The sequence below is a fragment of the Drosophila grimshawi genome, unplaced genomic scaffold, assembly GCF_018153295.1.
Source record: "Drosophila grimshawi isolate 15287-2541.00 unplaced genomic scaffold, ASM1815329v1 contig_44, whole genome shotgun sequence".
NCBI lineage: Eukaryota > Metazoa > Arthropoda > Insecta > Diptera > Drosophilidae > Drosophila > Drosophila grimshawi.
In genome coordinates this window covers 5,225,602-5,240,493 of record NW_025063240.1, presented here as the reverse complement: position 1 = coordinate 5,240,493, position 14,892 = coordinate 5,225,602, and the positions used below count along the sequence as shown (strand labels likewise).

The window sequence follows — 14,892 nt, the reverse complement described above, 5'->3', positions numbered from 1 at the left end:
AGCCTATATATATTCATAGATATGCGCAACTAGTTTTTCCTTATCGTTTGGCTTTATATTTATGGGTGGGTTGAGGTGTATATACACACAAATAGGTAGGCCTTCTACAACACCGGCATAGACATAGGCAGCGTTGAATCACTGACCCAATTCAAGGGCCAACTACGGATACGCTTCAGTGTTCCACACTTGACTTTAATGCTTTGTGGGTTTTGTAAAGAGGCTCTCATTGTAAGATTTTTTGTTTAGTGCTATTCGCGGGCAAGTGTTAATTAAATTGATTTAAAGTTCAGATACAGATACAGATATAGATACAGATACAGATACGGATACGACTCAATGGATTTGAATGTGAGGCAAATGAAGCGTGCCCAAACAGATTTGTTTTGTTGAGCCCTCTTGGGCTCGGTAGCAAAATATATAAAAATAAAATAAAAATAAAAATACCTTTATACAGTAGGAAATGAGTTGACAATTTGAATTTGTGGCTTTTTATCGAAAAACTCTACTCAACTCAAAGACCACTCGTTAACTGAGCGAACATTCAAAGCTTTTATCACAGAAAACAGAAAACAGCCGTCAACATTGAAGTGAGGTTGTTGCAGTCGCTTGCCAAATGGCCAAGACATAACTTTTGGACATAATTAAGCCATCGCAAATGGCATTTGGAGAAAATGTTTGCCATTTGCGTTGACAGTTGCCAACAAGCAAACTTTGCTAATTAATCAAACAACTGACAACATTGCTTCTCATGTGCTCATGTGACACGATCAAATGGCCACATTTTGAACAAAATACCTTAATTAATTGCAAATACTTGGCTTTATCAAACATGCAAATCTTTATTTGCCCACTGAATGCATGCAAGATCAATCAAAATATGGCTAAAAGCAGTTTTCCAATTGGGCTTAAAGTTAATGTATTGATAAAGCTGAGCTTACAAAGTGCGAACTTCAAACAAATAACTACTGAAATGCACTGAATAATTCCAAAGTTTGAGTTTGACTTACCTAAAATATTGTATATCATAAAATAATAATAATTATGGTGATAGTTGTTTAATAAGCGTGTAAAAAATCGTGGTTTATATTTTAATAAACAAATAAACTAGCGAAGAAGAAATGAATAAAATAAATATACTCTATTATATCCTTTATTTTTTTTTAATTTTAAATTTGATCAAATGACTCAAATTTCATTTTACATAATAATAGATAAATCTTATATCTACTTTGTTAAAACTGAACCGATTTTCAATAGCTATGCACTTTTGAGCAGGTTTTAGGCTTTAGATGAATGCATTTAGCAAATAAAACCATTTTGTTCAAAGTTCATATAAAATTTTGATAATTTTATGAATATTCTTTCACTTTCAAGCTAAGACATACAGTTGTCATAACTACAAAGGCGCCTTGACGACAGCTAACAAAACGGTCAAAATCCATAGGCAAATAGCCAGGGAAACAAACAACAGTTATTCATTGTTGCTCGAAGCTCCAAGCGGAATGCAGTACAGTTGGCTGCCGCAGGAGAGACGCGAGGTGAAGACTAGGGAGAAGCCACCGTTGGTAATATCGCTGCAGCGCTATGGACGCCTGCAATCGAATGCCAACCAGGCCGCCAAGGAGCAGCAGCGGCAGCAGCAACTGCAGCGGCAGGCCTACGAGGAGCAGCTGCGTCTTGGCGGCGAGGAGTTGCTGCGTCAATTTGGAAATCGCAATCTGTGCCGCACCCAAGAGGAACGTTGCAAGAGCAATCAGCGGCGGCAGCTGGAGCAGCAGCAGCAGGCCAAACAGCGAGCGCTGGAAGAGAGCGAGGCGGAGCGGCGGGAGGAACAACTCCAGCAAAAAAAGCGCATTGAGAAGGCGCAACAGCTGTTGGAGCAACTGCGTCCGGGACCAAGGGAACTGAACTGTGCCAAGCTGCACAGCGAAGTGTTGCGTGGCATCAATGCCCAGCGACAGTTGCAGGCCCAGTTGGCAGCTGCAGCGGAGCAGCAGCGCCTGCTGGACAGACGCATCTACAGCGAACAGGTGCTCAACGGCCTGGACGAGATGCAATTGCGGCACACGGAACGACAACAGCAGCTGGGCGAGCACAAGCGAGAACTGCTGGAATCAATTAAGCAGCGACAGCTGGAACGCGAAGCCAACAAAGCTGAGCAACTGGAGCAGGCGCGAGAGGAACGACAGCGCAATCAGATCCAGTTGAAGGAGCAGCGGGACAAGGAAGCAGCCCACCAGGCGAACCGAAGGCAGCAGACGAAGGAACAGGCGCTGGCATCCCTTGTGGCAGCGGAACAGCGTCGACAGCAGCTACGCCGGCTGGACGAAGTGGAGCAGGCGCTGTGCGAAGTGCACAACGAGGCCAAGGCCAAGTTGGATGGGCTCAAATACGATCTGGGCAAGCAGCGTGTGCAGCGACGTATTCGACGCAATGAGCAACTGGCCAAGGAGCTGGCGCCGCGGCTGAACTACAGTGCTGGCGAGGAGGACCAGCGCCGCCAAGAACAACAGCTGGCGGAGATGCGACGGGCGCACAGTGTTGAGCAGCAAAAGAGGCGCCAGCGTTTGGAGCAGAGCAAGCTGGAGCGATTGGCCATGCAGCGAGCCGAACAGGAACAGGCGGAGGCAGCCAAGCGGAGCAGGGAGGAACAACGAAGCAAGGATGAGGAAAGGCGACTGGAAAATGATCGAATACATGTGGAGTTCAAGCGGCAACAGCGCCAAGAGCAAGTGAATCGACAGCGTGAGTTGCGCGCCCAGTTGGATAAACAGGAGGCACAACGACTGGAAGAGCAGGCACGTCCGGGCATCAATTATAATCGTGAGGCGCAAATGGAATGCCTGCGCGAGGATGCCTTCTTCGTAGATTATGCCCACAAGCTGATGACGGAGGCCCAAGCCCAGGGCTGTCCCCTCAAACCTTTCGTGCGCGCCCTCGACCAGTACAAGAGTGAGAATCGCATTGGAGCCAAGGTGACAATTCCACGACATCTAATTACCAAGTTGACCATGGGTAGACGCACCAAGGGAGACAGTGCAGCGGAGGAGAAGGCGAGTAGCCAGGAGAAGCAGCAGCAGCTGGCAGCGGAAGAGAGCCCAAAGGAACAGAGCCACAATGAGGAAGAAGAGTACAATCGGAAAATCGAGCAGAATCTTAAGAAAATCGATGCATTGTTGCTGAAGAACAATGTAAAGGAGGAGGAGTAGAACTAAGAAATGGATAACACTACTCGAAGTAATATATAAATAATAATAATAATAATAATTGAGAGAATATAAGTACTTTTTCATAGTAATAGAACAGAAGTAATAGCTAGAAAATATCTATGATTCCATAAGTTAATGTAAAACAAAAATTTTTAATAAACGAAACGTTTTAAAATCTACAACAAATGGAATTATTAAAATCCATAACAGGCCTTCTTAAAATATAGATAAATAATATTTTTAATCTTTCCAACGTTATAAAAATTATATCAAGCATTTAAAAAAAAAAAGACGGAAGATGTAAGAAGGAATTTGAGTCAACATCAAAATAAATAAGTTGAAAGGTGACGGAGAATTAATTCCAGCTCATAATAAATAATTAAATAATCTAAAACCTAAAAAGTATAAGCAAAAAATCCTTAAACAATTGCAGTGCTTTTAGAAATATATTTGTTTTTTTGCTTACATAAATAACCATATTTCTTTTCTGAGTTTTGGGATAATCTCTAGTTACTTTCGATAAAATATGTTTGCTTTGAGCTTTGAGTTTACAACTTAATTACATTTTTTTTGTGTTTTTTCTTGCGAAGAAACCTTTCGAAATTCGTTTCAAAGTTGCAATTCAATTGGAAATATCATAAAAATTACTGCATTCAACTTTCTGTATATTGAATTGCAAACACAGGCTGCAGTTATTCGAGTTCAAAGTGAAGCTATCAATTTCCAATGCCAGGCTCCATTTGCATTACTCATGGCCTGCAGTTCACCTGCCTTGTGGTAATCGTATTCCACCATTATTGGAGGTGTCCCCACCCCGCACTCCTCACCCCTCTCCCCCTTCGACTAACTTAATTGCGATAGGCGGCTTGTGATATTTATGGGGCATGTGTTTCTGGGATGCCACAAAAGTGTTTTCTTTTTTTTTCTGTTGTTTGCTGCATGTTGTTTGGTGAAAGGCACTTAGCAGTTGCATGCGAGATTGTCATCAAATATTGGCGGCTAAAAAAATTACTTTACTTTAATTTGCATTTGGGCGATTGTACAAGTGGCAATTTATGTGGAACATTCAGGCAGAGAGTGTGTGAAATACTGTCATTGGTACGAAAGAGCAAGGTCAGATAAGACAGCAAGAAAGTTAAAATAATCGGTTTTTAACATAATAATTAATTTAAATATTCTATCTTTAGAAAAGCTTAATAAATCGAACTCTAAAGTTAGGAATCTCTACATATTTATTAAGCTTGCCTAAAGTTAGAACTTATTTCGAAATGATATACAAATAAAAAACAATTGACCTGCAGACAGCAATAACATATTTAAATTATTCACTTATTTCTTAAAACCATAATATTTAAACTTCGTGCTGTTGGCCATAACTTTCTCTTTCCATCAAACAATAATGAATAAAAACCTTTTTAATTTGTAATTTCATTTTGTTTAAGGCACGCATTACTCATTCGGAAATCCAAGCTAAAATTTTAATCAAACAAACTGAGGAAGCCAAAAAAAAAGTCGTCGTTCTTTCTGGCTCTCTATTGGCCTCTCTTTTCCTCTCTATCTCGCTCTCCCTCTCTCTCTCTCTCTCAGTAAACCCACTGACTAATGTGTCACAAAATTGAATTATGTGTTCGAGTTTCGTTCCACAAATATATGAGCCATATTCTTGTACGATATTTACGTTTGCTGGTGGACTCATGTCAGTCAACTGGGTTTATATTTTTTGGTGAGTTCTATCTATTTTTTTGTTTTTTTTTTTTTGATGGGGGGAGGGGAGGGGGACAAGTTTTGTTTGTTGTCTAAGCAAACGCCTGACACTGAATGGGAGCGTGTGCAATTGTATAGGTGTGTGTGCGTGTGTGTTTGCTGCCTGGGGCTTAAAGGTTTTATCTTTGTCATGTTCGTCGTGAACTTGTTGATTTTAGATACAAAAGTTGCCGTCGTTGTTGCTGTTGTTGCTGTTGTTATGGTTGTTGTGGTTGTCGTTGTCGTATTTGCGCAACCAAACAACGAAAATTGTCGAAACGAGCAAAGCAACACGAAGGTTAATGTATCTTCACAACGTTCAAGTTGTATCTATTGCAAATAAAACAAATACACAGCAATATTTTTTGGTTGCTTTATTTCGTTTTGGGTAAAGAACTTTGAAGCCAACTTCAATCTTTTCAGTTTAAGTTTGTTATTTGTCAATTTTTCTTTGTTTTACTTATTTTTTTGCAAGTCTGCGACTTGGCAGACTTTGTAGCTTTGCCGACACACAAACACACCAGACAGACACACTCGAAGACCTGCCCGAATTCTAAGAAGAGTCAACAGTTTCTTTTTATTTTTGTCTGGACTGAAAACCAAAAATTGAGCTGTGCAAACATAAATTTGTTTTTGAATTATGAATTTTGAATCAAGCTACAAAAAAAAGCAGGTAAGTTTGTTTGTGCAAACCTCTGCCAAAGGATTTTATTACGAAACTGGCTTCTGAAATCGCTTTGAGTTAATAGGCTTCAAAGAGCTAATGAGCTGGTAATAATAAAATAAATGAAAAATGCTAATTTTAAACATAAAATCACATATTTATGTATATATTATAGGTAGACCTCTCCGAGCGCTGATTTTCAGAAAGTCGTAGCTACAAACACTAAACACATAAAATTGAGCAAAATCTGAGGATAGGAACACCTTGAAAACCTTTTAAAAGTTGTTAAACTAAAAAATAAATACTAAATGCATACAGTTGGAACAGCTTCAGATCTGACTAACTCATAGCTGACAACATCGATGAGTCATTTATGTAAAATTAAAAATGTAACTATTTGTTTAATTATTTAAGGAAATTTGATTTCTGCCTTTGCAGTTGCCACTTACGTATGTAAACATTTGAATTCCATGACAAAGCTTGTTAGACTTTTGTTCAACTTACCTAAAAATAAATGAGAAAGAAAAAACAATTACAATTTTATATAAAAAAAAAAATATATATATATATGCAATTATAAGCTCTAGGTACTAAAAATTGTATAGTTGTCAAACCGAATCGCACCTCGCTTCCGGTTCCGGCATTAATTCGAAATTCGGTTCGGAATTCAAATTAAGCACGAAGCCATTTGCTATGGTAATTATATTTATATTTTCATTTTCATTTGTGTCTACATTTTATTTAACTATTTTAAATTTTAAAATTGTAAATAAAACAAATATAATAAATAATACAAGTTAAATAAATAAAATAAAAATAAACGGTTCTTAAAATGTTGAGTTTCGGTTCCAGTTCCGATTGTGGTTCCGGTTTGACACCCTTAGGAAAACGGATCAAAAAGCATACAAAACATAATTTCATACATTTCCTGCTCGAGACATCGAGTTCATGTACGAATGTTTTGGAATTTAAACTTATATAATGTTAGAAGCACAACACTAATACTTGGTTATTATTTAGTAGCAATATAAAAACTATTTGCTGTGTGCGCTCTGCAGATAAGACAAACAAAATAATGCCATGAAATCGTGTCCCCATTAAACCTGTAGTACTTGTCTCTTGTCTCTATTCACACATTATACTCGGATTTATGACAATTTGTATGTAGTATTTATTTGTGTGGCTGGTTTTCTATGGTCTACAGCCCTCAAGCATTTTAATAGCTCATTAAAATAAAAAAAATTCCATAGAATTTATGTAGCTCACATCGTTCAAAAGGCGACACATGTGATGCGACGGATGAGAATAACAATTTTGTATCTGTATCTCAAGCGAGTCGATTTGAGTTAATTGTTTTGGCATTTGTTTTAATGGAACACGCAAAAATAGACAAGAACAAAGTCGACAGATCGCCTGCAGATCAAATCCCATTTAGAACTTGCAAATTGCGGAGCCAACACTCTCAACTAACTCCACAATTACGTGCAACTCTCTTTGCCCGCTCTCCCCCTACTTGCCGTCCTGCTGTCATTTTGCATTCCATGTGCAATTGAGGATCAGGCGCCAATTGCACTCCAAGTGGTCTGAGGCCATTTTCAATTGGCGCCAGACGCAAACATTTTGAATAAACAATTTCAAGCATCTAAAAGACACTCCCCACAAGAATATTCTGTTTGGTTTCGAGCATCACAAGTAAATATGAATAATAAATTCAGAAATTAAGTGAGAAGAGCAATATGGAGAGGAACTAACCTTAGCCTGTCATCCATATATACATTTTGTTTAAATTTTCTTGGAATCCACAGTTTAGAAATTATATAGACGCGTCTGATTTCAGGGGCAGTGGAATCGGGACTAAGCTGGTTCGAATTTTGAAAACTAAGGCGCTTTAAGCATGGTTTAACCTCAAAATAAATACTGTATTTAAAGTTAGAAACGCGATTCTATTTCGAAAGTCATATTCAAATTATACCCTCAAAAATTGCTTTGGTCAAAACTTTCCAATGCCGACCAAAAATTATCAGATTTTCATGCTTATTGATCATGAATTGACCTCAAAAATTACACTACATTCAATGTTTGAAACGCGATTCTGTTTTAGACCGGTTCAAAACATTTCAATACCAGAACTCCATCAAAACTTATATGGTCAGCTGCCACAACTCCACAACCTCCCCCTTTCCTTACATCGAACTACGTATTTAAACTATCATTAATCAATGTATTTAATCTTCCGCCCAGTTCTAGCTTATTTATGTCGGAACTGCCAACTACAAGCTTCAAGAAAAACATTTATGTAATCACGAATACACTCTTGAATAAATAGTATATATGCGGCTGTTCGAGTGGTGCAGTTCAATAGTTCAGTGTCATTGCGATAATTCATTGTGTTCTGCCCAGTTGTGTGAGTGGCCTTCAATCGAACAGTAAATAATATTGTACAATTGACCACTGAGCCGTGACTTACAAAAGTTGCTTTTGCTGCTTTTGTGTAACATAAGAAATAAAATAATACTAATAAAATTAAGCTTGAAAAATGAATTTGCTCATAGGAAACAAAAGGCACAACTTGGCTTTCGATTTATTTATTTATGTATATATGGGATGGGACTTGACTTATGGCTTATAAGTTTGAACATCTCAGCGAAGACTCTTCCGTTTTGTAATTAATCAATTTCAGCTTGCAAATGCACACAAAAAAATAAATCGCGCGCATTGTGTGAAAAATAAGCCACAATCGCCAACAACAACTTTATAATAAAAATGTTAAGATTTACGAGACAAAGGCGCAACATTGACGTGAGTGCAACATGTTGCCGTGCAGCCAAGCCAGCGAAAGGAGCTGAGGCATTCAACGCTTGCAACATGACAGGAAACCTTTGTATATGCCTGTGTGTGTGTGTGTGTGTGTGTGTTTACCTCTGGCTTTAGATAAACTGCAAATTTTCGTTAAATATTTGTAAACAATATGCAGGCAAGAGAAACTAAAACTTAAATGCAGCTGCCAGAAGCAAACGGAACTGATTATAAACAATGGGCAAACATGTTCAAGTTGTATATGAAATTTGATGAGTGTGTTTTTAATGTGTTTGCTGGGTTATTCCAGATGGAGAGATGTGCCTCTTTTAATCTATAAAGTGCGTATACCAATAAGGATAACTAACCCAACCCAACTGTGTATAGGAAAGATCAGTCGAGTAAAGATCGAGCAAGATGCCCTATTGGAAGATTATAAAAAACCTTTTTAAAACTTGTATTAATTTTGAGAAACATTTTGCCCATGTGATACAAACAAACAACACAGAAATACTGAAAATATAATCCTTTTTGTAATTTTCATTCACATTTTAGGCATTGATAATTAAAAGTACATTTTGGGTTAAAGTAATCTTTTTAAAACTTGTATGAATTATGAGAAATATTTTAGCACATTTGATAAAAAGAAATAAATCAGCGATAATTAAGAACACCTAAATTCGATTCACAAACCACATCACATTTCAAATATATTATAAGTTTCTCAAAAATCTCTTTACTATTTTTATGTATTTTGAGAAACTTTTTTTTTGCATCTATGTTGTTCAGTTTCGTACGGCAAATTTTGTATGGTAATTTGGTTGGGCTACCATTGTAGGTAGCTGCTTTTGTTGTTGTTGTTGTTGTTGTTGTTACTGTTGTTGTTGTTGTTACTGTTGTTGTTGCTGTTTAACAGTTTCCTACTTAGCCATGGCTTATAATTTATGTCTATGCAGCAGTTTGTGTCCGGCGGGCAGACGACGACGTCGGCTTTTGGTAGTCGTGCCGTTCAGTTGGGTTATTTTTCATCTGCTTGGGTTAGTAGCCACCGCCCCTCTCTCTCTCTCTCTCTTTCTCTCTCTCTCTCTCTCTCTCTCTTTCAGCATGTCCCTCTCTCATCATATCGCCCATTGAGCATCTCGACGCATAAATCAAACTTTGGTCTCGAGTTTTCTTCAATATACAAAATACTGTTTGGCCAGGCTCGAATTGCCCAATTCTTGGAAGTTTGGCTGACTGACTGGTCATATATATATATATAAATTTATAGCCTTTTAATGCGGCAAGTTCGCTCGTGTTTGCTGTTGTGGCAGCGTTGACATTGTAGCGGGACATTTTTGTGATAAATTCATTTGCTGCAGTTGCAGTTGCAGCAACGTGAAGAATTCATGTTGCCACAACTTGCTGCTATAACTGGACCTTTATCCAAAATGTCTTGACGCTGATTCATGGCCACAATGACACTGCACAAAAAAATCAAAAGGGCAAGCAAAAAGAAAGAAGAAGAAGCAGCCATCCAACAAATGCAAACAATTCGATTTGTCGAATTACATTTCGCATTGATGTTTGCTTTGAGGCGGCAAACAACAAACAGGCAACAAACACTTGTCAAACTTTACACAGAGTCGCACCCATTTTTGTTAGCAGCACCACGAAAAACATAATCATACCGTTGAATTTATTTTTCACCAGAGGGTATTTACGTTTGTAACACATCGAAGGGGAAGTATATATATATTTATAAACTGAACAAAATAGAAATGTGAAAAATGGTACACTAAACTTGCGCAATCAAAGTACAAAAAAATTAACTTGGTATTAATCTAGACGTGACTCCATGCAGAAGGATGGGTAGCCACCTATTCGTCGTTTTTACATAAATAAAATACATCAAAACGCTTAAATCTCTGGGCTTAGGGTGTCTCTTAGTCGAGCTCTCACTACTGGAACATTCCAGCTTCTTCTAATATAGCCATATCCGTCTATCTTTCGCTATTAAGCTAAATAAAATTTTAAGTTTATCGGTGTTTTTGATACATGCAGTTTATATGTCAGAGCCGGCCGGTTCGGAAAACTATATCATATAGTTGTGATTGGAACAATCGATCAAAAGATGAGTTCTTGTGAGAGCTTTTGTTGGTTTGCCAAGTTATCTTAAAAATACTCATTAATTGTGTTATTACGCTTCTAAAATTTGGACAGAGATCAGCAACATAGAAATACATATATATATATGTATATTTATAGCTTTTAAAGGAAGAATCGATTGAATTTCAATCTGTATTTTGTATTTGTACAACAATGTAAGTAGTCATCTTCAAAACGTGTTCTCTCCAGAGAACCTCTTCAAACTTTTCGTTTGTTCGTGCGATTTATGTCGGATTAATATCTTTGTGTTTGGGCAGCTGATAACTGAACAAATATGAATATGAATATGAATAATCCAGTGCCTTGCCATGCACCTTGTCAACTCGAAAGGGGTTCAACAAACTTTTGGGTTGCGCCCATTGTTTTTGTTTTGAAAGACTGGCGATACTCAAATGGGAAATGTTTATTGTTAATAATTCCATGGCTTGATGAGGCCTCTAATTAAAAAAGAAATGCTCAGTCATTAGGCGGCAATTTCACTTAAATGACCAACATACGCTCAGGTGAAAGTTAAGACAAAACAAAACAAAACATTAAATCATCTTTAACAATTAAGCAAAGTGGGGAGGATGAGGAGAAAAACACTTAAGTAATAAATTACTTAGTGTGTCTTTGATGACGCCCACAAAGCAAATACGACTCGGAAAAATGTGAATATTTCAATGAATGAGCAAATAGTCATTCATATTTACATTCACATTCGCACAACAAGTAAATTAGTAAGTGGAAAGACGCACAATTCAAAAATGAGCGGTGAAGTTTTTGATTTTATTTTGAGTGCACTCGATATTCATTCAATATATGTATATGCTGCCCGCATATTTGATGAATTGTTTTCAATTTGATTATGCAATTTGTGTGAAATAAATCATTGTCCACTTGGTCTATTCACTCTCCTTGAGCATTTGTCAAAAGATAAGCCAAAAGAAAGGTCAGTTCGGAGTCCCAAATAAAATGTACAAGAAAAATGCATTAGTGGATGACTCATTAAAGAACACTATTTTCGTGTTTTATCCTTTACACATAAAAAATAGATGTATTCTATAGAAATATTTGTTTTCTCAATGTTAATTAAATTGCTTTACAAACGCAAATCCACTGCTGACCCACTGTTGACCCTGGCTAACATGCTGACCCACAGCGTCAATGGTCAAAACTCAAGCGCGAAACTCAAACAAATCTGTGCAATAATCGCTTGAAAGTCACGCTTTACAAACGCTCTTCTCCCACAACACACACACACACTGCGAAGTCAAGATCGACATGCGAATTTGCTGGGCAAACATTTGGCATAAGCAAATTTGGCAAATTCATATTTGCACTAGACCAGACTCGATAAAAATTAAAAACAATGTTTTACTTCCTCAATTGAAGCGTTTGTGGTACTATTTCTTCTTCTTCATATTTTGCAATAGTTTCTTCTTTTTTTTGGAATCGCGACAATTTGAAAAGTAAACTTTTTTCAGATAGCAAAGCGAGGCGACAACAAGCAAAGCCAATTACCCTTATTAATTATCAGCAAATATTGACAGCAACAAAAACGAGTAAGAACGTCTGTTTCTTAGTTTCGCCGAAGATTAGATACCCTTGCAGAACGCACTCCAATATGATCATAAATAAAAATAACGACAAATCATCAAAATTAGTAGTCCCATGCTTAAGACTGATAATTGATAAGTTGTGATATAGTAATCCAGGCCGATCAGATCCGGCATATATACTGCCTCTAGCAAAAGACGAATATACCCCACGTTTCATCATGATAACCTTCCATCTGACATGGATATATCGTCACGACTGTTCATGCTGATCAAGAATATATATACCTTATCAGCTCGAAGACACCTCCTTCTATGCGTTACAAAGGTCACGACAAAATTATAATAACTTCGGCAAGACTATATAAAAAGCGCGACAATCGCTTGGCGCCGCCCTTAAAATTTGAACACATATTTTTGTACACTGAGCACAAAAATGCATTCCAAAAACTAAATTCCGAAACTTGAAGCAATAATTATTCATGCCAGAATTGAAAATGTTGAATTAGGAATTTTCAGCTCAAATGAAATGTTGTAAACTTAAAAACTTAAGAATCGATGTCAAATCAGATATCAACAAATAAATAAATATATAATAACAAAATATATTCTTCATTGTAGTGAGTGTGTGGTTTCTCGCAGTGTATGGTCAAAAGGTGCGATTTCAACTAAACCAGGCAACGGTTTTCTTACGTGTGAAAATGTATGTGGCATTATCTTATCGAGACTCTTACCTTTAGGCATGCCAAATGAATGAGCCATGCAAAAAGTTGACTAAAGGCCACTCTGGTTAAGCATACATATGTATATTTACAGATGTACATGCATTTATACATAAATACATGATAAAAGTGAACTCTTAATAATGGCAATTAATTTCACTTTTCAGTGTAATAGCTAAATGATATTATTAATTATTAATAAATTATTATTAATTTACACATAAAAGTGTTTAATATGACTGGAAAATAGATATAGCTGTCATACTAAGTATAACTAGTTGAAAATTTGGTAATGCCCCGGAATTACGTCATCAAAAATGTCGCTGATAAATTTCTTTCTAAGTAACGAAATTATTTACAATTACGAAGTACAACGAAATTATTTACTGTTTAAAAATGTGAGCAATTATTGTAATTTAGATGTTTAACACTCATTTCATAAATGGTTGCAGAGTTCTCAAGCTCCCATATTCAAAATTAATTGCTGTGTATTGTGAAACTCTTAAATCCATATTGAGACCATATGCTGAATACGCTTTCAATAGCAAGCCAAAAACATTTTAACATTGCCTATTAAATCGCATGAATTCGCTCAACGGTTTCATTCAACAAATCGCGATAACTTTTCACACATGCTGAAACACATGACGAATATCAATGGGGTTGTGTTTCTTTTCCTTGTTTTTTTTTTTGTTTGTGTCATCTAGATTTCAAGCAAGACTTTTTACAAGCATTTCTAAATAAATTTCGGGTCAAAATTGGCCAAGCATTTAAATATAGTTTTGTTCTAGAGGTCAATTTATGACTAGAAACCCCGGATTTTATACAAAAATAAATTAAATAAATACATAAATATATATACATTGAAATTGTTGTTAAATATAAGATCTATAAATAAAATTCTACACTTTTAAAATTAGCTCTGTCTTATAGGAATAAAACTTTTCAATCTGGTTGTGTTTGGTCATCTAGATTTAAGTGTATGTATATTTAAGCTGTACAAAATATTTGATCTCATTGTTTTTGTTGAGGAATATAAAAATATAAAAAAACTAATTTCAAGATTTTTAAAACCAGCTCGACCTTAAAGGACCTTCTAGATTACCATTAGGTTTTTGAAAAATATGTTTTGGGAGGGTATCTGTCAGCTGACTAAAGTTTCTAAATTGATTTTGACATTGTTGTTAGCTGTTTTCTGTTTTTTGTTAACGTTGCACGTGTGCTCCTCAACAAGTTGTCGTTGTCTTATTGGACAAGTTTGGCGCTACCGACAAGTGACGCCTACAACATTGACAACAATCAACTAGCGGACAACTTGTGATGAGATATGAATGCTGATTGCTTTTTTTTATTTTACCATTTTTTGTCTTCTTTGTTTTATCTTTGGCCGACGAGTTTACTACTACAAAAAAGTGTTACGCAGCTGCCGTTTCCAATTTGCCACTCAAATAAATGTGCAAAAAGTTAATAAGTTTTTGTATTTTATTGTTTTTATGTTTTTCAAATGTTTATCGACAGCTCAAGTCAATACTTTGTTTTTGGAGGTCAAAAACTATTCAAATAAATTTGTGTGCTATAAAATTATTACGAGAAAATTTAAAACTATAAAGTTCAGGATACTTAAGAGCATTCATACCAATTTTGAAATGAATAAGAAAAGATTTAAAGCTGAATATAATATGAGATATAATAGCTGAAAGTGCAAGCAACTTAAGAGTATTCATATTTCTTTAAGCTGTGCTCCATTTTTTCGATTTTTGTAAAGAACAAAAACGAAGCCAATTAAAGATTGCTCACAATTATTGATTGGCTTAATTAAAGACGAGCCGAAACTTCGACATGAATAATATTCAGTCGCTAATGACAAAAAGAGTGGCGGGCACTTAATCAACTTCCAGTTCCTTAACGGGCAGGACAGTTGTGCAACAGATAAATATATATAGAGAGAGAGAGAGAGAGTCAATAAATTGTAAGTTCTGCAACATGCTTTTGCCTGGCAGGCTACTCAACAACTCAACGTTGATTTCAAAATAATGAGTAAATTAACTGCACACTAGAAAGAGATAGCA

The 14,892-nt window shown here is 36.4% G+C and overlaps 2 protein-coding genes across 5 annotated transcripts in view; one reads left to right on the top strand and one right to left on the bottom strand.

Annotated features, from left to right (window-relative positions):
- Positions 1 to 14,892, bottom strand: part of LOC6558346 (protein TANC2) — a 55,066-nt gene that overhangs the window by 37,396 nt on the left and 2,778 nt on the right. The gene's annotated exons all lie outside the window — the stretch shown is intronic.
- LOC6558340 (trichohyalin) lies at positions 1,396 to 3,301 on the top strand. Its single transcript, XM_001985146.2, has one exon. The coding sequence runs from the start codon at positions 1,506 to 1,508 to the stop codon at positions 3,210 to 3,212; it is 1,707 nt and encodes a 568-aa protein (XP_001985182.1). The 5' UTR covers positions 1,396 to 1,505; the 3' UTR covers positions 3,213 to 3,301.

Bases quoted from the DNA above. Each gene is read 5' to 3' on its own strand.
- LOC6558340 (XM_001985146.2), top strand. From the start codon at position 1,506: ATGCAGTACAGTTGGCTGCCGCAGGAGAGACGCGAGGTGAAGACTAGG.